This window comes from Phyllostomus discolor, chromosome 8 (genome assembly GCF_004126475.2).
Source record: "Phyllostomus discolor isolate MPI-MPIP mPhyDis1 chromosome 8, mPhyDis1.pri.v3, whole genome shotgun sequence".
In the NCBI taxonomy this organism is placed as follows: Eukaryota; Metazoa; Chordata; class Mammalia; order Chiroptera; family Phyllostomidae; genus Phyllostomus; species Phyllostomus discolor.
The window spans coordinates 105,615,875-105,640,341 of NC_040910.2; the positions used below are offsets into that span (position 1 = coordinate 105,615,875).

The 24,467-nt window shown below is 45.9% G+C and overlaps 1 protein-coding gene across 8 annotated transcripts; it reads right to left on the reverse strand.

The window, feature by feature from the left end:
* Positions 1-1,302: 1,302 nt before the first annotated feature.
* On the reverse strand, positions 1,303-24,049 carry LOC114503358 (keratin-associated protein 4-6-like). 8 transcript variants are annotated; one of them, XM_028520888.2, is made up of 2 exons: positions 5,114-5,435; positions 1,303-1,733 (listed from the first exon to the last, which is right to left on the reverse strand). In XM_028520888.2, exons 1-2 carry the CDS (start codon positions 5,433-5,435, stop codon positions 1,486-1,488), a joined length of 570 nt encoding a protein of 189 aa, XP_028376689.1. In that variant the 3' UTR covers positions 1,303-1,485. The 8 variants fall into 8 exon arrangements, with proteins under 8 accessions (XP_028376689.1, XP_028376690.2, XP_035889784.1 ...); XM_028520889.2 differs by having other exon boundaries at positions 1,303-1,796; XM_036033891.1 differs by lacking the exon at positions 1,303-1,733 and adding an exon at positions 17,541-17,817 and having other exon boundaries at positions 4,579-5,383.
* Positions 24,050-24,467: the final 418 nt, after the last annotated feature.

The following is a 24,467-nucleotide window of genomic DNA, read 5'->3' on the forward strand; positions in this document are numbered from 1 at the left end:
CAGGAACTCCCCCCAGTTACAGTCATGTCGTGGCAGTGGCCAGCAGAGAAAATATTTAAATGGTTGAGCATGTGTGATGCTGTTGTAGTGCTTGCCCTTGAAAATGTCTAGTTTGAATATTTTTATAGACAGGGATAGAACATTATTTTGGAAAACACTTTCTGATAATATCTATAGCTGCTGGAATTTCAAATTCCAGGTGAGGGGTTAGCAAATCTTGGCACTGCTTCCTTGCTGTGTGGGTTTCAATCTTGTACGTAGAATTCTCACTTCCATATCGTTGTGTTCACAAAGTCGTTGTGAGCCTCAGCCAAGAACTACGTAAAATTACAAATTAATTCCCATTTAAAAAATCCTTAAAAAGAAATTCCATTCTCTCAGGGTCAATATGTGTTGGGATATTAATTGAGGAGATGCTTGAATTATGAGGAAAACCCTGAGAGACCACACTCAGAAACATACCACAGCATCCATATGAAGCACATTCCCTTAAAAATGCGAGGAAATATAACTCAATGAGTTGTATTCATTAAGTATATACAGCTTTTTTGCATGAAGATCAAATCTCAGTAAAGCGGATTTTTTAAAAAATACAATGAAACATGCATTTCTCCTCGGCAGAACTCAATGACAAATAATGTTTAACCCACTTTGTGGTTATAAATTCTGAAAAAAAAATTTTTGATGAAAGGAATTAAGTACATATAAATTCTTTACAGGAGATTTTCCTTCTTTCATTGGCATGCACTGAGCAAGCTGGGTTTACCCTTTTCTGCAAAATAGGACCAATGGTATAAAGGGGGTATGATATGTTTTAAATAAGAGTTAAAGACATGAATGAAATCTGTCCTCATTTAGGATGTTGAGTCACATACCTGTGCACATACCTGCCACTTTTGATCTAATATCTTAAACTATCTATATTTGATACAGTGCTTATTTTCAAAACGATTTCAACATCAGTTATTCTTTCTATACCTGCCTAGTTACTGAGTAAAATGTTCATAAAAACAACAGGGAGTGATGCCTATGGATTCTTATGCTCAGAAAAGTTTAGAGGGCAGAGGAACAACAAAGCGTAACAAATTCACTCTAGGAGAAAATGCAGGGTATAACTGGACTGCAGGGCTGAGGGCGTGACACCAGTGTCACTTGGGGGCTGCAGATAACGTCCACCTGGTTGGAAGGATGACCCAGAGCCCAACGTGGTCAGGGAGAATGAGAAGTTTAGAGGACCGGGACAGTTTCTTGGCGGGTGGATTACAAATTAAACATAGTTGGTTAGTATCAGAAGGAAAAGGTAGCAAAGGAGAGAGCTTTAAATGAACTAGAATGTGCTCACAGAGTTAGTGGGGGACAGTGAGCATCTTGGAATCATGAACCCCAGCCCACTGAATGACGCCACCTAGATTCCGTGCGTCCTAAGGGTCATCACAGGAAGTGTCTACATTTTGGGGACAAGTGTAAATAGGTTACAGAGGAGACTCAGCAGCAAGAGGAGGCGCAGCACATGGGGCGGGGGCAGGTGGAGATGACAGAGGTGGGGCGGTAGCAGTTGGTGTGGCAGCACACCTGGCCACAGGGTGGATGGAGGCAGCAGGAGGGGCAGCAGCAGGGGTGGCAGCAGCTGGAGCCACAGCAAGAGGGGCGGCAGCAGCTAGAAATGCAGCAGGAGGGGCAGCAGCAGCTGGAGCCACAGCAGCTGGGGCGGCAGCAAGTGGGGCGGCAGCAAGTGGTCCTGCAGCACGTGGTCTGACAGCAGGTGGGAGGGCAGCAACAGGTCTCCTGGCAGCAGCCTTGACCACAGCCCTGGTCAGAGCAGACAGAGCCACAACAGGAGCTGACCATGGTGTCAGAGGGTGGAGGTTCTGGGTGAGTTTCCAGGAGAGTGAGGTTCTTGAGTTTGGGGGTCTCCTTGGCCCACGCCTCCCTTTATACCTTGCTGAAGAGCCATCACTGTCATTATTTCATCACTGTCATTGTTATTATGTACCCTACTAGAAAACTAAATTATTTAATTACATAGTTGTGTGTTTCCACCTAAGTACTCCAAAACGGATAAAATAGCACATTTCCTTTTTCCGGCGAGCTCCTGTGTTTCCGGTGGAAAGGCTGATCACATTTCTTCCCCGGTGGGTGTCACCTGTGCTCCTGGTAGAAGCAGTGTCTTTGTCACTTGTCATTGACTCTGACATTCTGTCTTTGAATGTGACACTTCCTCCTGCTGGTACATGGCTTTGTGAAAATCACAGGGAGCGGTGGTCACAATGCTAATGTATCTTTTGTTGTCGAAGGTGAGGGGAATATGCGCTGGTCAGGGGAAACGCTAGAAGGAGTGAGGGTGACCGTTCGGGGAAGGAGGCTGTGCCGTCCGTAATGAGGATGGCTGACCCTGTGCGGACGTCTCGAGGGGTCAGGGGGACAGCTGGGCCCCAGGGATGTTTCAGACTCTGTGTCACATCTTATTTCACGGTCTCCAGCTGAGGTACGCAGCTGTGCCGCACTCCTTTTAAATGGTAAAAACCATTTTTGCTGTGTGTCTTTCAGGATAGGCATTCACAGTGGAAAAATTTTAATTTATCTTTTGATTGTTCATCCTGCAAAATGGATAGATCATTGCAGAAGCATTTGTTATATATAAACAACATTTAGGAGTATTAGGCCTTCAATACCATGTATCCAGAACAAAATGAAAGCTACTGTCTTATTTCGTGCACATGGTGAGAAGGCGGGTTCTTTGGGAAAGACAGTAATGCTGGGGAACTAGAAGGCCGCGGGAAAGGGGGAAGACCGAATGCGAGACGGACTGACTCCGAAAGAGCAGCCCCAGCCGTGAGTCACAGGAGCAGCAGAGAAGGGCTGGTGAGGACAGTGCAGCGTGGACAGCGCAGCGTGGACGGCGCTCATCCATGGGGTCACCAGGCATTGGGGTTGATTCCCCAGCATGTGACACACACACACACGTGTCCAAGACATCCTCCCGGGCACCATGGGGGCATAACAAGTGCTCCTGATCTCCCTCCCGTCGGTACTTGAATAAGACATGCATGGGAAACAGAGTTTGGCAGCAATGAAAAGAATGGAAATTCTGGCTGGCGTAGCTCAGTGGATTGAGTGGAGGCTGCAAACCAAAGTGTCACAGGTTCGATTCCCGGTCAGGGCACATGCCTGGGTTGCAGGCCACGGCCCCCAGCAACTGCACATTGATGTTTCGCTCTCTCTTTCTCCCTCCCTTCCCTCTCTAAAAATAAATAAATAAAATCTTGGAAAAAAAGCTCCATTTAAAAAAAGAAAAGAATGGAAATTATTTTAACTAAATAATTAAAATAAAACATATAGCGTATGAATAAGTTCCAGATACCCTCCATGGAAGGTGGAGAACACATTTGTATCTATTATTTGTGAAGTATTCACTAGGTACCAGGCGTTATGCTGACTATCTTATATTTGTTTTTAACCTTTAATGCAACCCTGTGAAGGACTGTGTATTCTTCTTATTCTTTATTGGAATAGGCAAACGAAACATGGAGAAGTGAAAAGGAGAAACTTATACAAGATTAAACAGACAGTTAGCTTGTCTTAATCTTAGAGCAGCTGAGGACTGTGTGAAGAATAAAACTTGCAAGCCTTTGCTGCAGCTGTTTGATCTTCCCAGAGTGTTTCTTCTTGTCAGCTCTGCAAACTCCTATTCATCTGTCAAAACCCCAGCTAAATGCATCCTCCTCAATGATGTGGTTTCTGAAGAACTGCCACATGCACACATAACTCTTTTCTGCATTGTGCTCCCAATTCAGCATGCTCTACTGTGTCCTGTTATTTATTTCCGTCATCCCCCCTGCCCCGCCTACCCCTGTTGCAATGCAGATGCCCGGACAGTGTGAGCTGTGGCCCTCACTTTATTCATCCGCTCAGAGCAGCGCTAGGGTAGAGGCCACTGGTGAAGAGTGTTTGTTGAGTAAATGAGGGCCTTGTGACGACATAGGGGCATGTAATGGTCCTTTAAATATGCATAACTTTTGACTAATGGAGAAAAGAGGGAAAAATATCTAAAGGGATGACAGTTACACAGGAGGAAAGCTATATTTCTTTACTTATGTACTTATTAGCTGATATTATTGGTAAAAAAAAAAACCACCCTGAAAGTCAGAGGTTTTTTTTTCTTTTTTCCTCTTCTTTTTTTATTGTTGTTCAAGTACAGTTGTCTCCATCTTCCCCCCACTACTGAAAGTCAGAGTTTTAATAGATCATGAATTATGTTCAATCTTTGTAAAACTTTCCCCTTATTATACTCATGGATGCAACATGACTTCTGTTAACATTTCCCCCCTAAAGACTAGAAAATGATTCATTGATGTGGCTAGGACAGAAGAGATTTTCTAGAGAAAACTGGTGGCCGATGTGCTTTGACGTCAGTTGCAGGTTGATGACCCTGTGTTGTGTCTCTAAAAGGTGCGGGGAAATGCAATCCCCTAGCACCTGCCTTTAAAAACAAAAACTAACTTGAAAAATGATTAAAATAAAATTAAAATAAAATAAAAAATAAAATAAAATAAAAATTTTTAAAAATTAAAAAAAAAACACAAAAACACAATCTCATTCAATTTTCAGCGTTAGTACAAAGAGATTTATTTTGGTACATAGAAATAACAAGCTATATGAAAATCTTTCCAAAGGAGCACAAGAAAAAGACTTGATTGGATTTTGTTGTCAGAGGAGTTAAACTCCATGGCCCCGCAAGTGATGGAGACAATTAAATTCCTTAAGCATAAAGAATGGATGTCGTGAAGGGATGTTGGGGGAACTTAATTTATTAGGGGATTCTGAATGAACTCATTCTGAAGGAAGAGAGTTTGGACAGAAGTTAGAATGTGGACAGAGAGTTAGTAGGACTGGGGTTTGCTATGGGAGCCAAGAGATCAGTTACATATTTTTGGAAAGGAAGGTGTACATCTATGCGGAGGGAGGAAAGGAGGAAGTGGTATGTTCAAAGCAGAGATTCAGCAGCAGTCACAGACGGCGCAGCACATGGGGCGGGGGCAGGTGGAGATGACACAGGTGGGGCGGTAGCAGTTGGTGTGGCAGCACACCTGGCCACAGGGTGGGCGGAGGCAGCAGGAGGGGCAGCAGCAGGGGCGGCAGCAGCCAGAACCACAGCAGCTGGAGCCACAGCAAGAGGGGCGGCAGCAGCTAGAAATGCAGCAGCTGGGGCGGCAGCAGCTGGAACCACAGCAGCTGGAGCCACAGCAAGAGGGGCGGCAGCAGCTAGAAATGCAGCAGCTGGGGCGGCAGCAGCAAGAGCCACAGCAAGAGGGGCGGCAGCAGCTAGAAATGCAGCAGCTGGGGCGGCAGCAGCTGGACACACAGCAGCTGGGCCGGCAGCAGCCTAGGCCACAGCCCTGGCCGGAGCAGACGGATCCACAACAGGAGCTGACCATGGTGTCAGAGAGTAGAGGTTCTGGGTGAGTTTCCAGGAGAGTGAGGTTCTCAAGTGTGATCTCTCCTTGCCCTCCGCTGCTTTTATACCCTGCTCAGGGCTGCTGTGACCATGTGCAGGATTTCTGTTGTTGTTTATCCTAATTGCAAATCAGTTAGTTTTAGTAAATTAGATAATTGTGTTTGTCTGATAAATATCCCTATTTTTAGGAATGGCATTATTTCCTTTTCCTCTTGTATTATGAGCCATCCAGTTAGCCTAAAGCCCGGTGAATCAGCTCCCGCATTTCTTTGCCTGATGTGTCTTCCCAAGCAGGCCCATCACCTGACACTGTTTCACTGGATTTCACAAGTGTTACTTTTTCATTTTTCTCTTTAACTCTAGAATACTATGTTGAGAAGGGATTTTATGGTGATAAAATCTCCCCTGCTGTCAAAGAGCAAGTCATATCAAATGCTGGTAGGAACATAGGGTGGAAGGCCCGTCTCGGAAGGGGGAGGGCAGCTGCGGGTGTGCGATGAGGAACACCGTGATTCCCTTTGTTTTCCTGCGTTCTCGGTGAACTGCAACACATCCTAACGAAGTTCCCATCTGTTGTGTCTTATTGGGTCTGTTTAACTGGAAACAGTTTTAGTGCAATGATTCACTACTTTTATTTTCTTTTTTATTAAATGTATTGGGCTTACATAGGTTAATAGGATCATATTAGGCTTCAAGTGTACATTTCTATGATACGTGATCAAACACGGTGTGTCCGCCACCCCAAGTCAGATCATCCTCCATCACCAGATTTTTGGCCCCTCTCTACCGGTCCTTGTCCCCCTCCCCCTCCCCACAGATTCCCTTGCCCTCCTCCCTCTGGTAACCACCCTACTTCTGTCTGTGTTTCAGTTATATATGCCACATATGAGTTAAATCTTATGGTTATTAGCTTTGTCTGACTTATTTCGCTTGGCATAGTGTTCTCCAGGTCCATCCATGTTGTCACAAATGGCGGCATTTCATCTTTCATCTTTTTACGGCTGAGTAGTATTCCATTGCACATGCACCACAACTTCATTATCCAGCCCTCTAAAACAACAAGTGTTGGGGAGGCTCTGGAGAAAGGGACACCCTCACTTGCTGCTGGTGGGAATGTGGACCGATACAGCCACTCTGGATCACTACTTTCAAACAGCAAAAACACATCGATAAGATGGGTCCTTTTTAAAATTATTAAGTTACTATTGACGTGATCTTTAGAGATTAGGGCATTACAACGGAGTCTTTTAAGCTTACTTTGGTTGGCGAACGTACCAAATGGAATGTGTGTAATTGAAGTGTCATTGAAATATATTTCCTTACATTTGGTCTCTCTGCAAGGTGTGTCTGAGGCAGAAGGGACTAGGCTTTGATCTCTCTTCCCCAGGCACCAAAGATAAACAAGACCCATGCACAGGCAACTACTCAGAGTGGCCACTTGCAATCTTTGTCATCTCACGGCACACATAAACCAACTACTACAATTTTGCAGCACACCAAAAAATACGTATTCTGCTGGTCTAACAAAATAAGATAAGTATAATTTTGACTCATTCACATCGGATGGCTATTGTTGTGTTGGCTGTTGTCATCTTTTTTACTCGACAGTCTAAGGGAAAAGAGGTCAGTGCTCTGACTAAATAGTCAGGTATTGCAAGTGTTAAAAATTCCTGGGGCACACTGGTTGAAAATTGCTGATTTATAGCATTGTATAATTAATAAATGAAATAACAATTACGTATTTAAGCCTACACACTTCTTTATGCAATGAGATGATACTAGTAGTCACTATTTTTGAGCGCCTGCTGACTGCATGTCAGAAACTTTTTTCTGTAATTGTTATTTTGTTTACACTTCAGAAGGACTCTAGGAGGGAGAAATAGTTTTTCTTAATTCCTCAGACATGAGGTAACTGGGGCTCAGAGAGACTTAATTTACACAGCCTTTAGGAAATGCAATTATCTCCTTCTTTCCTGGAAGGTATGAGGAATGACAATCCTGTATCATTTCACATGCTATTTCATTGTGTGAATATGCTCCCCCCACCGTGTCAGCTCGGCAGACTCCTGCTCATTCCTTTTTTTTTTAAAGATTTTATTTATTTATTTTTAGAGAGGGAAGGGAGGGAGAAAGAGAGAGAAAGAGAGAGAAACATCAATGTGCAGTTGCTGGGGGCCGTGGTCTGCAACCTAGGTATGTGCCCTGACTGGGAATCGAAACTGCGATGCCTGGTTCACAGCCCACACTCAATCCACTGAGCTATGCCAGCCAGGGCCTCCTGCTCATTCTTAAATGCCCCGTCCAGACACCGGCTCATCTGTGACTAGTATCTGTCCCAACATCTACCACATTCAAAATGAACCCTCACCTTCTTGTAGCTCCAGCAGATGCCTGTGGGCTAGGATATCAGCCTTTATCATTAATGGGTTTGTATCTCTTTTTAAAATCCTTCTGTATACCCCATGAAGCCAGAGACTGTCTTATTCATATTTATAAATATGGTGCCTAGCGGTTGCCCTGAGCGGGCATTCACTGAGTGAGTGCGGAACATACTAGAAACATGAGGCGTGGACTCACCCCTTCCCGACTGCAGGTCACCTGGACGGATGGGGCATCGAAGAAGGAGCACTCACTCAGACAGTGGGGACACGGTCACGGTGTGTAGTGTGGCTTCCGATGGCATGGATGGCTTGTCCGGATGGCATGTGTAGGAGAGTAAGGAAAATAACACACCACTGATCGCATGAGGAGGATCCAAGGGTATCCTTGACATGACACAGAGAGAGTGGATATCGTATCATCAGAGAGTTGGCGGGAAGGTGTGAGCGAATACCTAGCGTGTGTCAACATTGTCTGGCTGCAGGTGGGAGTGACAGGGAGGGGGAAGGAAGTGGCTGAAGAAGAAGGCAAGAGGTGAATGCCCGTCTAGGCTGGGGGCAATGAGGGCGGCAGCGAACATGTCGATGCCATAGAGGTTTCAAGGACAGTCAGCCAGGGCCACTTACAAAGCGGGCAGCAGGGGTACGAGAGACCTCATTACCAAAGAGGACTCATAATTTAACAGTTTTCAATTCCATTTTTCAACTGCAATGCGATTCACTATCAAAGTCTGAAGGTGAAAAGACAATCATTTATAATAAAAAATACATAGTAAAAAACCCACTAAAACAAAGTAAAAAATACAAATGGCTAAATTTTTAGAAAACTTGCCATGTATACCAAGACAAAGAGTTAATGACCTTAATATATAAAGCACTTCTACAATGAGATTAGAAAAAAGGGCCAAAACTCTGATGAAAAAATAAAATGCAAATCTTTCTTCAGCATGAAATGAAAATAGGAGATACCACCGCACACCTGTCAGACTGCCGAAAATTCAAAATTTGACAGCGTTCTCTGATAGTGAGACTGTGTCAGAACAGGCACCCTCCCACCGTGCTCAGGGAGACATAGCAAGAGCTGGCAGCGTTATTCATAGCACAGCTGTTTGTAAAAACAAAATACATACCAGCTAAATAAACAAGCAAAAGCCACTAGACACCATCAGAATGTCCTTTAGTAAGATACTGGTGCATAAACTGTAGTTCCTTCACATAATGGAGTCATAGTCATCTCTAAAAAGGAATAAGGAGTATTTCTCTAAGCTATTATGAAGTAATCTCCAGGGTTTATGATCGAGGTGGTAAAGCAGGTAGAGAAAAGTATGTATAGTGTTCTACAATGTGTCTAGAAGACCAAGGAAACAAATACAGAAAATAGATTTGGTTACATTGCATTATTTTGAAAAATAATGGAAGGCTAGAGAAGGAGGAGATGAGAAACCAAGGAAGGGGGTTGTGTGTATCCAGCCTGGATGGAGTACCAGGGACTGGACTGGCCCTCCTGCCTGAAACAATGAAACAACCCTGGAAATAAATGAAACAGTGGTTTTAGACATAGGCTGTCAGGCAGACCAGAACACTGGGGAGCGGGGAAACAAATGAGGTGATTCCTTGGATTGTCTCAGTTTATAGCGTGAAGAGAGCTTCCGAGGTGCCACTCTGGGAGGGAGAACCAGGGGGAGTCTGGTAGTCGCTGTGACCAGAGGAGATGGAGCGGGGACCAAGGGTGCCGCAGCGGCTAGAATCCACAGGGCAGAGGGTCAGGGAGGAGGAAGGGGCACAGAGAGCCCCAGAGATCTGCAGAAGCTCTGCCTGAGGACTGATCCCAGCACCTGAAGAAAGCACTCAAGGACGGAGAAAGACGCCCCACCCCTCCCCAAACCCTGTAAAAGGCAGAAGTGACGATCCTTGGCCTGACACAGGGCCAGAGATGGTGCACATTCTCGTGAGCTGGAAGGAAAAACCTTGAAAGTCATGAGTCACTGGTTCGAGTGCTCTGGAGAGCATCGCATCGGCAGTGGGGCACCCAACACAGTGTATAGATGAGTGTCATACAGCTGTGCGCCTGAAGCCTGGGTGATTCTGTTAACCAGGGTCACCCCAATAAATTCAATAAAAAGGGAAGAAAAGAAGTGGGACAAATTTCCCCCCAGAGTAGAAGTCCCAGGCCCACTTCACACAGCTTCTAAGCAAGTCTGGGAAGGATCGAACTGCAAAGTATCTTAATTGCATCCCAGGAAAGGTTTTCCAGAAAGGTTTTCTCTGAATTTCATCCATGAGTTCTTGAGAATATCTGTTTTGTTTTGTTTTGTTTTGTTTTTCTAATTACTAAAGACACTGCCAATGAAACCTAAGCTGTGACCAAGGTCGCTCTGCCTCTCTGGTGACACTGACAAAGCCATACTGTCTGTTCAAGTGCGGGTAAAATACAATTGTTTAGACAGCACAGAAAATCTTAAAGAAAAGTGCCATCACATGGAATTTTCCGTACAGGAAAGTGGTGGTTTGTTTTGGCATAGAGCTATATACAGGACAATTGGGGCAATAAGAATTATGAAGGAGAAGTTTTATTGGATAATTCAGAGAGAGAGACTAAAAATCTGTAATGTAGAAATACTGAAATCACAGTTCATTCCCTTGAGCTGGATGCTCTTGTGCCCAAAAGTTAAGAAGGAGAATTTGGGGAGAATTGGTCAGGGCAACAGTGGGCATGCTGTCAGCAAATTCAGACTTGGACGAGACAGAGAGGTCCAGGAGGAGCAGGACTAGGCCTGAGGGCTGTGCTCACAGAGGTAGCGGGCCTGCTGAGGGCTCATCACCATCATGACACCCAACTCAGCTGAGCAGCGTGAGCCTGTGTGTGCCAATGGTCGGCACTAAAGGGGGGGTTACATCTATGAGAACAGAAAAACATGGCGATGGTAGTCACAGGACAGGGGACTCAGCAGCATAGGGCGGGGGCAGGTGGGGGTGACACAGGTGGGGTGATAGTAAGTGGTGTGGCAGGAGACCTGGCCACAGACTGGGCGGAGGCAGCAGCTGGAGCCGAAGTGGCTAGAACCATAGTAGGCAGTGAGGGAGGACAGTTGGAACCACAGCTGCTGGAACCACATCGAGAGGGGTGGCAGACACCAGAGATGCAGGAATTGGGGTGACAGCAGATGGTCTGGCAACACAGAGAACGGCAGCAGCTTGGGTGGCCGCAGGTATAGGAGCTAACAGAAGCTGACCCTGGCATCAGCGGGAGGAATGGGGTGGGTGTGCGTGGGGCTTCCACGAGGGCAGTGTCTTGAGTTTGAACGTCTCCTTAGCTGGTGTTACATTAATGACCCTATTTTCTTGTTGTTTTTCCTACTGGGAAATCAGTTATTATGACTAAGTTAATAATTGTGTTTTTCAGGTCAAATACGCCAATATCAGGGGAAAGCACCATTTTCTTCTTAAAGTATTACAGTGCATTGCCTCTCATCAAGCCCCGTCCAACCACATTTGTGTGCCCCCCCCCCCCCCCGCTGTCTGATGTGTCTTCTCAGGTGGAAATTTATATGATACTCTGCTACTGAGTGCTCACATCTGCCACTGTTTTCCTTCTTGGTGTATGATTCCATGTTAATATTTTGAAGGTGGCTATGACAATGTCAAGTCTCTTTATGTCGAAGTGGGAACATGCATGTTGTCAGGTGGAGAGCTTGCTGCCGAGGAAATGGGAGGGGAGACCCTTCACGGGGGTTGCCGTGCACAGTGTGGAGGGGCTGTGATTCGTTGGGTGTATAGTGGTGTATGCATATGTATACAGTGAATAGTGATCTCTAGATCTAATCTTTCGCTATTTGTTTTATTCTCTCTCTCTCTCTCTGTCTTTTGATATTTAGGAAGGTTTGTGTTTGTACTACTGGTTATCTTTGTGTAAGTGTCTTTGTATAATACCCAGTGAGCCCAACTTTTTGGCTACCATCAGTTGATTCTCTACTTTCAGAAATATTGAGATTTCCGAGTTACCTCATCACCTGCTCCTCCAGCATCAGATGTGAACTCACAGTGAAGACCAATAAGCAGTTGGTAGAATTTTTCTACTTTAGGTATTCTCTCTCCCTTTTCTCTGTTCTCTTGATAACTGTATTTTATGTGATCAGCGTGTAGCCATCACGCACCATAACGCCTTTCTCACATTCATCATTCATTGTTAGTTCTACGTGTTGTATATGGGTTTGCGTGTGTGTGCGTGTGTATACGTGTATAAAATATTGGCTCCATCCATGCAGAGTTTAGTGTGTGTCGGTCCCTGCTGCTATGTTCACCAGTGTCTCCCACACAATAAATGCTCTCAATAAATACTTTCCGACTAAATGAATGAAGAACTGACATTTGGGAGGACCAACGCAAGCAGGCCCACTTTGCAATGAAAGCGCTGGGCCCCCATTCCCCCGTGGAGACAAGGGACTGACGCTCCACAGCCTGTCGGATGTGGCCATGCTGTCTGCCATTTGCCTCTTCCCACCAGTCACACGGTCACATCAAGGACTACCTCACTCATCTAGGTTTCCTGTCTGTCCTCTCCATGCGTGTGGATTGGAAACTTCCCTATCACAGAAAGAAGGAGGCATAACTGAGTGGCTGTAAACAACAGGAACAAGGCATGTTGCCAGCAGGCACAGAATCGGGGCGCACTGGATTCGCCTCGTGGGTGACAGCGTTCCATCGAGCGCCAATCTGAATGCAAACCTGCGGGCTGTGGCCAGCAGCACGTTGCACAGGTGTAGCTGGTGTGATGCCTGGGCCATGTACTGTGTGCTCTCTGCTTTTATACCCACAGAGTCCTCCAAGCTTCTAGTTTTTAGTCTTTTTGTCCTGTTCCCAGGACAGATCCATAGTGTTAAGAGATTTGCCCATAACACAGGAAAGTGGGTAATGGAAACGGACTTTAATTGAGAAGCAGCATGACCGTGTTGTATATCCAGCAGGTGTAGGTCGGATGCACTTGTCTAGGGACTGAGGACAGAGTCTTAAGGCAGCAACAATGACACTGAATTTTCAATGTAGGGAAGTGTAGCTTTAATGTAGTACAAAAACACATCAGGGTACAAAAATGTCCAAGAATGAGAAAGTAGGAGAATCATTTCCCCAGTTGTCCGTGGAAGGGTGAAGTCTGTTGCTGTATAAGTGCTCCAGGCCATACGCATCTTCCGCAGCACGACCTGCACCTCACTGGAGTTATGGGCCCAGTTCAATGGAGTGACATCAATCCCAGTCTGTGCGTCCTAATGGCCTGCACAAAACGAGGGTCTACATGCATGAAAACAGAGGTAAATGGAGATGGTGGTTACAGAGCAGGGGGCTCAGCAGCAAAAGGAGGCACTGGGAGAGAGGCAGCAGCAGCTGGACACACAGCAGCTGGGGCGGCAGCAGCCTTGGCCACAGCAGGCGTTGACCATGGTGTCTGAGGGCAGAGTTTTGATATTAGAAGAGTGAGGCTTGGTGACTTTGGAGGTCTCTCTGCACAATGTCCTCTTGTGCAGTCTGCTGGTGCTACAAGGTCCAGGCCCTGGACCATTTTCTAGTTTATTTTTCTAAAGAAATATTAGTCTAGAATGAGATCATCATGTTTTTCTGAAGATTTTAAGATAAAGAAAAATAAGATTTCTTTTCCCTGGTATGTTAAAAGTTCCCAATCTGGTCTTCCTCAGAATCACCTTTCCTACTTCCTAGTTTGTGAAGCGGGCCCATCACATGATTCAGCCACTAGTATTTACCTGTGACCCCTGTGTCATTCCAGGGTGCTGTTTGGACCAATTATTCTCATCATGCCAGGATGTCTTTGATGTTAAAAGAGAAGCAGAATTACCATAGGGAATGGAAAGAAAAAGACTCATGTTTTTGCAATGATGCGATGAGGTAGACAGAACCCATCTGTGAGACATGAATGCTCATTAAATAGTGGACTCTCTGGCTGCTTCACAGTATGCACTCAGTGCGCGCTTTGAAACCGTTGCCAGTGACTCATGGTCCTTAGACACTACAAGTCACTCGGAGCCACCTTGAAGGTACTCTCACTGGCTCAATAGGGAGCAGCTTAAGCACCAAAATTAGTAATGGCAGTAATGGATTTCAACTTATTAAATGAAATAAGAATCCACAAGTCCCTACTGAGACTAATGAAATAAAAAAATATTTTAAAAGCAAGATGAGGAAGTCATCTAAGATGGTAGAATGTCAACTAATAGATGTAGAAGAAAAAAGTTATTGAATCATCGCTTGAAAGGAGCTGTCGCTCCCTTTTTAACTTTCAAATGTCGGCGTTTCCCATAGGTCGTGTGTGTCTTCTCTTTAGATACTTCCTGCGACGCAGGAAACCACCCACAGACCCATGGCGTTAGAAACCACTTTAGATCATAACCACCATCTAAATACATCCAAATGTTTAATTTATTAGGACTTTATACAGTTATGAGATATGAGGTTTAAATGCTTTTAAATTTGATATGACCATAGCCCAACACCATTTCTTAAACTGTACATTTTTCCCCAATGGATTTAAAATGCCACATTTTCATATACTATATTTCCTTATGTATTTGGTCTATTTCTGAACTCACTTTTTCACTCAATAATGGCTTTTCACGCAGTAGTACTACAATCTTCAATATGAACTTGCTCTTAGCAGTTATCAAGTCCAGGAGCACCCCACCAGATTATGGCAGCGTGCTAGCGAGCTGAAGTATCTGTGTGGCCAAACGTTAGACGTATCCTGGGTTCCCTGCCGTTAGAGAGCAAATTTGCACCTGGCTGGACTCCGGGAGTGACATTGTAAAGAACGCACCGACCACGTCTTCCATGGCATACCAGCGTGCAAGGCTTCCCGCACTTCCTGTAGCAGGGGTGTCCGACCTGCGGCCCGCGGGCTGCATGCGGCTCAGAGGCACTATGAGTGCGACCCAACACAAAATCGTAAATTTACTTCAAACATTATGAGAATCTTTTGTGATGACATGTCACAATGTATCGAATGTGTGGCCCAAGAGAGCTCTTCTTGTTCCAGTGTGGCCCAGAGACGCCCAAAGTTGGCCACCAAAAGTTCTTACGTATTTGTTACAGCCGAAGCCATTGGAGCAGTGGTTTTGATTAATCCCCAAGTTCACTGTTAGCCCCTGCAAACTGTCCTCCCACACCCTGGCCAGATAGGACTATTGTGTGGAGCTCAAGGGAGTGAAAATTCTTGCTTCAGCCATTTCCCCAGTCAGAACGGTCATCTCTCCTAGTGCTTCTGGAGTTCTATATGGCTTAGGACCTCGAAGGGCTTGAGCAGTTCCAGAGGCACATGTTTAACGTGGCCCGATTTTCACTTCCTTAAAACCCATCTCAGCTGTGCATTTGGGTACAGCTGATGGGTCCAGTCACTCTTCCCCACTCATAACTATTTCTGCCTTGGCTCCCTCCACCGCAGTGTCTCCAGTGTCACCTTTGGACCGCTCAGAACGCTGTGACTCTCCCTGGTGGGGATCCCTGTACACTGGGTGCCCGCAGGTGGTAATCCTAAGAGTTCTGCGTGCTGCTCTCTGGCTCATTCACCCGAACCACTGCACAGGTCTTTAGGCCCAGGGGAAACAGCCCCTTGCCGTTATAAGCCCTGGGTGTTGAGCTATTCCTTGTTGCTTTCTGTATACTCTCGCTAGCCTTTTGTAAATAGTCCTTTTATTGCCCCAGATTTAGCATGCTGTCTCTTCCCTTCATGGGCCAATTCTTGTAAAAATAGGAAACCATGAGCCTTATATGCTTTAACCAAAAAAGCAGTATAAAAACCTACGTTCTTTGATTTAGCTCTAGCCTATAAAGTACAGTGTTGAAACCAGAGCCTGCACGCTGTAGTTAGCAGTACTGAAGAAGGACGTACAGGAGAATAAAAGATTTGTCTTCCTAATGCTTGGAAAGACAAGGCTGTCCTCTGTAGAACGCGGGAGAGCAAGGGGAAAGCATGAAGCTGAAAGTGTCCGTGAGACACTTCTGGAATCTGCTGACTGTAGCATTCAACTTATGTCGAGGTGAAGCCCACTTTATATCAGCCTCTCTTCGGCGTGTCTTTTGATGCTTTAGAACCTCTAAGAAAGTTTTAGAGATAACAGTCAACTCTTAGTTCCATTTATTATATGGAAATATAACAAAGCTAATATGTACAACTCTGATATATGCAAAATTTGAATTTAAAACATTTTAATATACTTCATATTATGAACCAAAATGTATGGGCTCTTATGTTCGTATAAAAATGATATTATTGTATATATTGTGACATGTTTTCCCAGCAAAGGAGGAGCATTCTTACCTGAGTTTGGTGGTAAGAAAACTAAGTTTCAAAGAAATATCCTGCACATGTCTTTTTAAGTAACAACAAGCAAGATCATAAAAGCCTAAAACGGCAGAGTAAACCCATCAAGAAGGCAGGAAACTTCAGTAACACAAGAGGCTAACACCAGGAAGGAGTTCAGTCTTGCAATACTAAAATGTTGAACATCTATTATTAAAGAGTTAAAATTCTCATGTAAAAGTTGCCAGGGACTTGATCCCTTTCCAGAAATCTGGAGTTAGAGGGTACATTTAGTGTGCCCTCTGAGAGAAAGTGTATTGTTTAGAGAGGACAGGAGGGCCAAAGGGAGGGAGGGAGAAAAACAATACTTGAGCTAAGCAGAACAACCCAAGTTTACACAACCAGTAATGGACCATACTGGAAGTAGAAATATAGCCAAATGAAGTTTAGGTGACTTTATGATGTTCAACCCACTGGGGTTATTTAAGGGACATTTGAGACCTACCAAAGCTTAATTTTGAGTGATGGAGGGTGGTGAAACAATTGTGCAAACTTTCTTTGCCGTTCTGTCAAAGAGAACGTGATGCTAAGGTCGTATTCTAGACCAAGGTAGTATTTCAATAACAGTAACAATAAGAATTATATTTATTGAGAATTTACCTTAGGCTCCCTACCCCGTACTAAGTGTATTACATGGATTATGCCTTTTGAACCTTGAAGAACATAATGCATTATTCCCATTTCAAAGAGAGAAAAAATGGAGGCTTGAAAATGTTAAGTAACTTTGCCCTTGTCATGCAATGAATGCCCAGTGGAATCTCGGCCCTGACATAAGGAACTGCTCTTGAACTTGCTGCCCTACATTTGGTGCAACATTTCTTGGTGAGAAGTGATAGGTAAATACACACCTGCACACACACACGGCAAATCTTGAACAAATCAGGAGAGTTCGATGTCAGGGGGAATAGCTGTTTATTAAGAACATATGGAAACAATGTTATACGAGATCGTCACATTCAGGATGAGACATTGTGGGTCTTAAAATAGGTACATCTGACCCTGGGTTAAAATCGTTGGACAGACATGTTTTGATTTCCCATTTCCTAATACTGAACACCAACTCTGAATGCCGAATCAGAGGAAGAGTTGGCAGCTAGTAGTTCATTCCCCAGTCACTGGCTGGCTCCAACAGATGTTGTAGAACTTAGGAGGACAGCCATATTGTGACAAAGATTATGGGCTAAGACTCAGCAGTCACAGACGGCACAGCACATGGGGCGGGGGCAGGTGGAGATGACACAGGTGGGGCGGTAGCAGTTGGTGTGGCAGCACACCTGGCCACAGGGTGGGCGGAGGCAGCAGGAGGGGCAGCAGCAGGGGCGGCAGCAGCCAGAACCACAGCAGCTGGAGCCACAGCAAGAGGGGCGGCAGCAGCTAGAAATGCAGCAGCTGGGGCGGCAGCAGCTGGAACCACAGCAGCTGGAGCCACAGCAAGAGGGGCGGCAGCAGCTAGAAATGCAGCAGCTGGGGCGGCAGCAGCAAGAGCCACAGCAAGAGGGGCGGCAGCAGCTAGAAATGCAGCAGGTGGGGCGGCAGCAGCTGGACACGCAGCAGCTGGGGCGGCAGCAGCCTAGGCCACAGCCCTGGCCGGAGCAGACGGATCCACAACAGGAGCTGACCATGGTATCAGAGAGTAGAGGGTCTGGGTGGGTTTCCAGGAGAGTGAGGTTCTTGAGTTTGGGAATCGCCTTGTCCTAGGGCCCCTTAAATACTGCCTGAACGGGGTGAGTTGTCCACCCATTTCCTTGTTTTTGTTTACCTAATATTAAGTAATTATCAGATTACACAGTAATGTTGATCCTTTTAGTGGTTTACCCTTGCTGGACACAATATTGTCTCTTCCAGATACGATCGATTCCATCTGCTCTGCTTTCCCCTGACTCGTACCTGCTGGCATCCTCCACACCACACTCTCCCTGTCTTCCTCGTGTGGGCTGGGAGTTACATTCTTTACTCTCCCCCTCGGGGTCCCCCAGCAGATGGAATTTGGGCAGACGCATTTCTGGTTGTTCATTTCTTCTGGTGACTAACGTGGAGGGAATCCCATCTGCATAGCGTGGCACCTGGCCTGGGATCAGAGAAAAATGACCCTCGGGGGTCATTTTTTGAGCAGTGAGGAAGGGCACCTCTGTGTGTGTGTGTGTGTGTGTGCGCGTGCGCGCACTCGCGTGTGTGCGGCATTGGTGACTTCTGCGCCACCTGAACGGGCTTCCTCAGATGTCTCAGACCTGTGGTCATGGTCTATGCCCTGGAACCCGGGCAGGCACTTTGTCTGTGGGGATCCTGTGACCCCAACATCCCACAGTTCACTAAGTTGTTACATTGCTGTCATGTATTTTACATCATCTCTCTCCATCCGGTCTCAGATTTTGGAAGACACAGCCTCATTTTCTATTCTTTATCTCATTCTTAATTAAAAATATTTTGCAATATAGCAAAACAATAAAATGTTGAATAATCAGGGTGTGCCTCTCCTCACAAGTTATCTCCAGAGCTAGGAAATCTACAGCACCAGTTTGTTTGGATTCGTTTGAAACATGAATGGATTTTAGTCAATTCAACCTTACCTAATTACTATTTTTACTTATTTAGTGGTAATCCAACCAGAGGACGCATCAGCATCGCCTGGAGGGCTTATTAAGAATAGTGGGACAGCTCCCAGAGTTCCCAGCTGCAGGATGATGCTGGAGGTTCTGCTCTTCCAACAAGCACCCGGGTGAGGGTGCTGCTGAGGGTCCAGGAACCACACTTAGAGGCGACTCCTGTTCCGCCCGTTCAGACTCAGAAGATGTGCCCGTGCCACGTTCCTGCCTCTTCTTAAAGCATGTTTGTGGAGAGGACCATCTGGCAGACACAGCGTGCCAGTCATTGGGGTTACGAATATGATTGAGGGTTTCCTCCTAGGGAATTTACAGTTTATTGGGAAGTGTCTCTCTCTCTCTGTCTCTCTCTGTGTCTCTCTCTCAGTATTTTTCACCATAGACTAGCTTTAGTCTAGAACTTCAAACAGAAGTTGTAGTATGATTTCTTTTCTCTCTGGCACCTTTCGCTTGGCCTATGTTCCTGAGAATTGCTAATGGTGATGCATGAGTCATGAGCGCGTTCAGAGCTGCCCTAACACAGTGCCAAGGGTTAATTTTAACTGTGGCCAGTCAGTGTCATGGCAGGGAAACCAATGGCCTTGTTTGTGCGGGACCGAAGGGGTTCTCAGAACTCAGGACTCTAAGTGTTAAAATCAGGAACGTCCCGGGCAAACAGAGGCACGCTGGCTGCCCACCGATGACATCCTTAAATGTCTTAATTAGGACCACTTAAAGCCAAGCTCCTCGCAATATTTTTATTACAACCACTTGCTCAGCAAAACCTTGACTTACATGTTTTTACTGGACAGGTTTGCGTTTGCAGAGCTCGAAAATGGGAGACATTGAAACAATTATATTGTGAGGCAACAGGGTGTCCCAAGGGGGAGGGATTTTTCACTTGATTTGCTGTCTAGGAGATGCTGAGACAAAAGCAACATAATAGAAGGAGGGTTTGGGTAACAAGGGGAGAGTTTTCTATATAAATTCAGGGAGACTGAGAAAATCTTCTACAACAGCTGCTGAGGCAGAAGTATATTCTCACTACAGACAAGCATGTAGGGAAGGATACAGCCCCCCCACCAGTGGCTCGCAGAGTTGGCTGCACGTGGGAATCACAGGGGAGTGATAAAAATATGGGTGGCCGGCTCTTGCCCCCAAATACTCTGACGTCATGGGTCTGGTGGATGGCGTGGCTGTCAGAATGTTTCAGAACGTTTCAACATCTCAGGTACTCTTAATGAGCAGCCAGGTTTGAGACCCACCTCCTTCAACGGTCTGTATTACATGTATTTGTGTAATGTTAAATTAGGAACAGAAGTAACTAAAATATTAAAATATAATTGGTAACAGCTAAAATGGCAGAAAAAATGACCCTGAACTTGAAACACTGAGCTTTGAGCCATTTCACGCGGAAACATTGGTAATCTCTTTTCTCTTTTAGATCATTCTAATGGGGCAGGGGGGACCATGGGGCGTGGACCACAATGGGAAATTCCGATAGCACACTGGATGTTCTTAAAAAACCAAACCAAACTCAGGAGAAGCATCACTCTGTGTACTCCCTGCTAAAATTTTTTTCCCGTAGCCTGGCGAAGTAGAATTGATCATTAACATCAGGACCACACACGCCACTTACATACTGTCTATCTAAACTGTACCTCTTTCACTACACAGAGTAGATGGAATGTAATACTTTTTGTTTGTATACTTTTTTCTTTTTAAACCAGTTTCTCTGTTGTCTCTTTGGAATTCTACAATAAAAGACCCTAGTTAGGCAAACATCGGGAAATGTCAATGAAGTGGACCCACCCCCGATGTTTGCAGCCGCCGCTGCCGAGGGTCTGCTCGCGTCTCCTAGGGAAACCAGACACAGCACGTTAACACATGGTTTGAAGAATGGCAGGAAAAACAGCTTTTATTATCAGGTTTGGCCTGTATCACATTAGCAACCCTCTGAGTGAGTTATAGCGACTGAGTGATAATTTCATATTTACTAGTGTATGTGTAAGTCGAGCAATATATTTAAATAATATAAGTGCCCATATACTGCTTAATTTAATCTTTCTTTTACAATATTAAATAGAGTAAGCATTTCAGTTCACCCTAAGAAACCGTGGGTAGTAAGAAACCCCATATATACTACTTTTTCCCTAAACATACATATCTTTGATAAAGTTTAATTTATAAACTGGCACAGGAAGAGATAAATACACATAACTAATAATAAAATAGAACAGCGATAAGACTATACTATAATAAAAGTTATGTGAATGGGGTCTCTCAGCAGACTAACACAAATTTCTTTTTTCTTCATCACAGTTTATAGATAGATGATCCACTCTTACTATAGATCTTAGCTCCTTCAGCATTCAGGTTTTTTTTTTTCTTATTAAGAACTTTCACTGAGCCCTGGCTGGCGTAGCTCAGTGGATTGAGCATTGAGCGCGGGCTGTGAACCAAAGTGTTGCAGGTTTGATTCCCAGTCAGGGCACATGCCTGGGTTGTGGGCCATGACCCCCAGCAACCGCACATTGATGTTTCTCTCTCTCTCTCTCTCTATCTCCCTCCCCTCCCTCTCTAAAAATAAATAAAAATAAAATCTTTCAAGAAAAAAGAACTTTCACTGAAAGGAAGCACTTTCCAGCTTCTCTCAGGCGTATCAGAATGGCCAGCGTCACTACCCCTGAGCTTCGGGGCCCTTATTAAGTAAACACGGGTGACTTGAACTCAAGCACTGTGATGGCGAGACAGCTGAGCTGACAGCCGAGGCAGCTACTAAGTGACTCACAGGCAGGTGGCGGATACAAGGTAGACACACTGGACAAAGGGGTGACTCACCACCCAGGTGGGATGGAGCGGGACAGCACGAAGTTTCATCCTGCTACTCAGAATGGCGTGCAATTTAGAACTTACACATTGTGTTCTGGAATTTCCCATTTACTATTTTTAGACCATGGTTGACCGGGAATGACTACAACTACCAAAAGCAAAACCTGGGATCTGAAAGGGGACTATCATATACTGAGAAGCGCGTAAACTATGCATGCGTAATACAATGTAAGTCATTACGAAGCAGGCATCTATGTACCCCAACACCCTCACCGAGAACCAGAGCACCGCTCTCTCCAGCGGGGCCCTCGACGTGTCTTCTCTCGACCCCATCTCCCTCCTTCCACCCTGCAGGTAATCACTGTCCTGACTTCTCAAGTAACCTTTCCACCAATTTGTTTTATAATTTTATCACTGAGGTATGCATCCAAAACAATATAGTTTAGTTCTACATGGTTTTGAATTTTATGTGAGTGGAATCTTAATATACGCATTGTGTGCTTTCGTTCTTCCACTCAATATTGTGTACGAGTCGTGGCGGGCAGCCGCCAGATGGCCCAGGGATTTCTGCCTCCCAGGGCTCATGGTGTTCACCAAGTGATTAAGTTACAAAAGACTAGCCCTGGCTGGCGTAGCTCAGTGGATTGAGCGCAGGCTGCGAACCAAAGTGTCGCAGGTTCAATTCCCAGTCAGGGTACATGCCTGGGTTGCAGGCCATGACCCCCAGCAACCTCACATTGATGTTTCTCTCCCTCTCTCTCTCTCTCTCTCTCTCCCTCACTTCCCTCTCTAAAAATAAATAAATAAAATCTTTAAAAAAAAGTTATGAAAGACTGTGACTTGCTTCTTGTTAGCCAGCTTTCTCTCTCCCTCACTGGCTTTGATGAAGTAAGCAGCTGTGTGTATCTCTGTACACATGTGTGTGGCAGAGATACACACCTATGTGGCAAAGCACGGAGAATAGTCTCCATGTGACAGCAGCAAGGAACTGAGGCTGTGACTCTAAAGGCCCTCAAGGAACTGAATCCTGTCAACAACCACGTGAGTGAACTTGGAGTTGGATTCTCCCTCAGTCAAGACTTCAGAGAAGATGCCAGTGCACGCTAATGCCTTGATTTCAGCGTTGTGAAAAGATGATGAACTAGAGAGGCCCTCGGAGCTGTGTCTGGATTCTCGATCCGCAGTGTAAGTGATTTAATGAGCATGTTACTCCTACAGACAGCTGGGGTTCAATCCCACTGCGGACCTCCGGCAACTGGAAGAGCACTCCGCCCCTGGAGGAAAGGAAGCTACGGCGTTGACCAGAGCTTCCCGTCCACTGGCTGGGCAGTGCTCCTGAGACATTAACTCCGACCGTGGGCTGCCCAGAGCCTGCTCCCTGATGCAAAGAGAGTGCTCAGGCAGGGAGGTACAGGTGCCTGCTGGGGGGAGCCCTCTCTCTACAATAACATGAGGATGATGTGGGAATAGAGTGAGAAATCCTGAAATCTCCTACTAAACTCTGCTCTCCACAGAGAACAGCAGAACAATGGACAGATAAGGATGAGGGTTCCAGAAGGAAAAACGAGACACCATGCTCTTGTATTTGCATGCCTGGAAAATTGAGATTTATTTAAGATATAGGAACATCTCCTATGACAAAATCTGACAGGGAAGAAATATGTCAATTGGAATAACATGTTGATTGAAGAACTTCAGAGAAAATTCAAACTTTTTTTTTCATGTAAGAAGGAGAGAGTAACATGGTGGGGGGGGGGGGCAGTATATTTAGAAGCCAAAATCAGCTTAAGAATCAGTCAGACCTGAGGTTTTACAATTGGCCTCTCATGACTCATGTCAGCTGGATGACATTAAGAAGATGGGTTGATGAAAACCAGGTGGGTGCAGGTCAGGGCACTCAGCAGCAGGAACCACTAGAACAGACTGGGCGGCAGCAGGTGGTCTGGCAGCAGGTGGTCTGACAGCAGGTGGGGCGGCAGCAGCTAGAGATGCCACAGGTGGGCCTGCAGCAGCTGGAGCCGCAGCAAGAGGGGCGGCAACAGCTAGACACACAGCAGGTGGGGCGGCAGCAGCTAGAGATGCCACACGTGGGCCTGCAGCAGCTGGAGCCACAGCAGCTGGAGCCACAGCAAGAGGGGCGGCAGCAGCTAGACACACAGCAGGTGGGGCGGCAGCAGGTGGTCTGGCAGCAGGTGGGGCGGCAGCAGCTAGAGATGCCACAGGTGGGGCGGCAGCAGCTAGAGATGCCACAGGTAGGTCTGCAGCAGCTGGAGCCACAGCAGCTGGAGCCACAGCAAGAGGGGCGGCAGCAGCTGGACACACAGCAGGTGGGGCGGCAGCAGGTGGTCTGGCAGCAGGTGGTCTGGCAGCAGCTGGGGCGGCAGCAGGTCTCCTGGCCACAGCCCTGGTCAGAGCAGACGGATCCACATCGGGAGTTGACCATGGTGTCTGAGAGTGGAGGTTCTGAGTGAGTTTCCAGGAAGGTGTGTTTGGAAGGTTTGGAAGTCTGCTTGTCCAGGTCCCCTTTTATACCCTGCTGGGGGGCTGCTGTCATCAGACCCAGGGCTCTGTCCTTGTCATTGTTTGTCCTAATTAACAAGCGATTATCAAGTTTGTTTTCCTGGTTGACCTTTTCAAGATGGGTAGAAAACATTGTTTACTTTTCCTGACAGGTTAGGATTCATCACTTGAGCTCCTGAATCACCTCTTGTCTCTCTTGCTTCGGCTTCCTCAGAGAGAGCTGTCACATGTTTACGCCTTTAGAAAGTGTGTGTGTTAATCTCACGTTGCACAGCACAGCACGTCGCCCCTTGGGTGACAAATATTCTAATAAGCTGCATTTTAATTTGATGGCTCATTCG

Excerpts from the sequence above, each read along its gene's own strand:
- LOC114503358 (XM_036033888.1), bottom strand. The coding sequence starts at position 24,049 with ATGGTCAACTCCCGATGTGGATCCGTCTGCTCTGACCAGGGCTGTGGC. Across the intron at positions 17,766-23,589 it reads GCCCACCTGTGGCATCTCTA|GCTGCTGCCGCCCCAGCTGC; the intron begins GCTGCTGCCGCC and ends GCTGTGGCCTAG.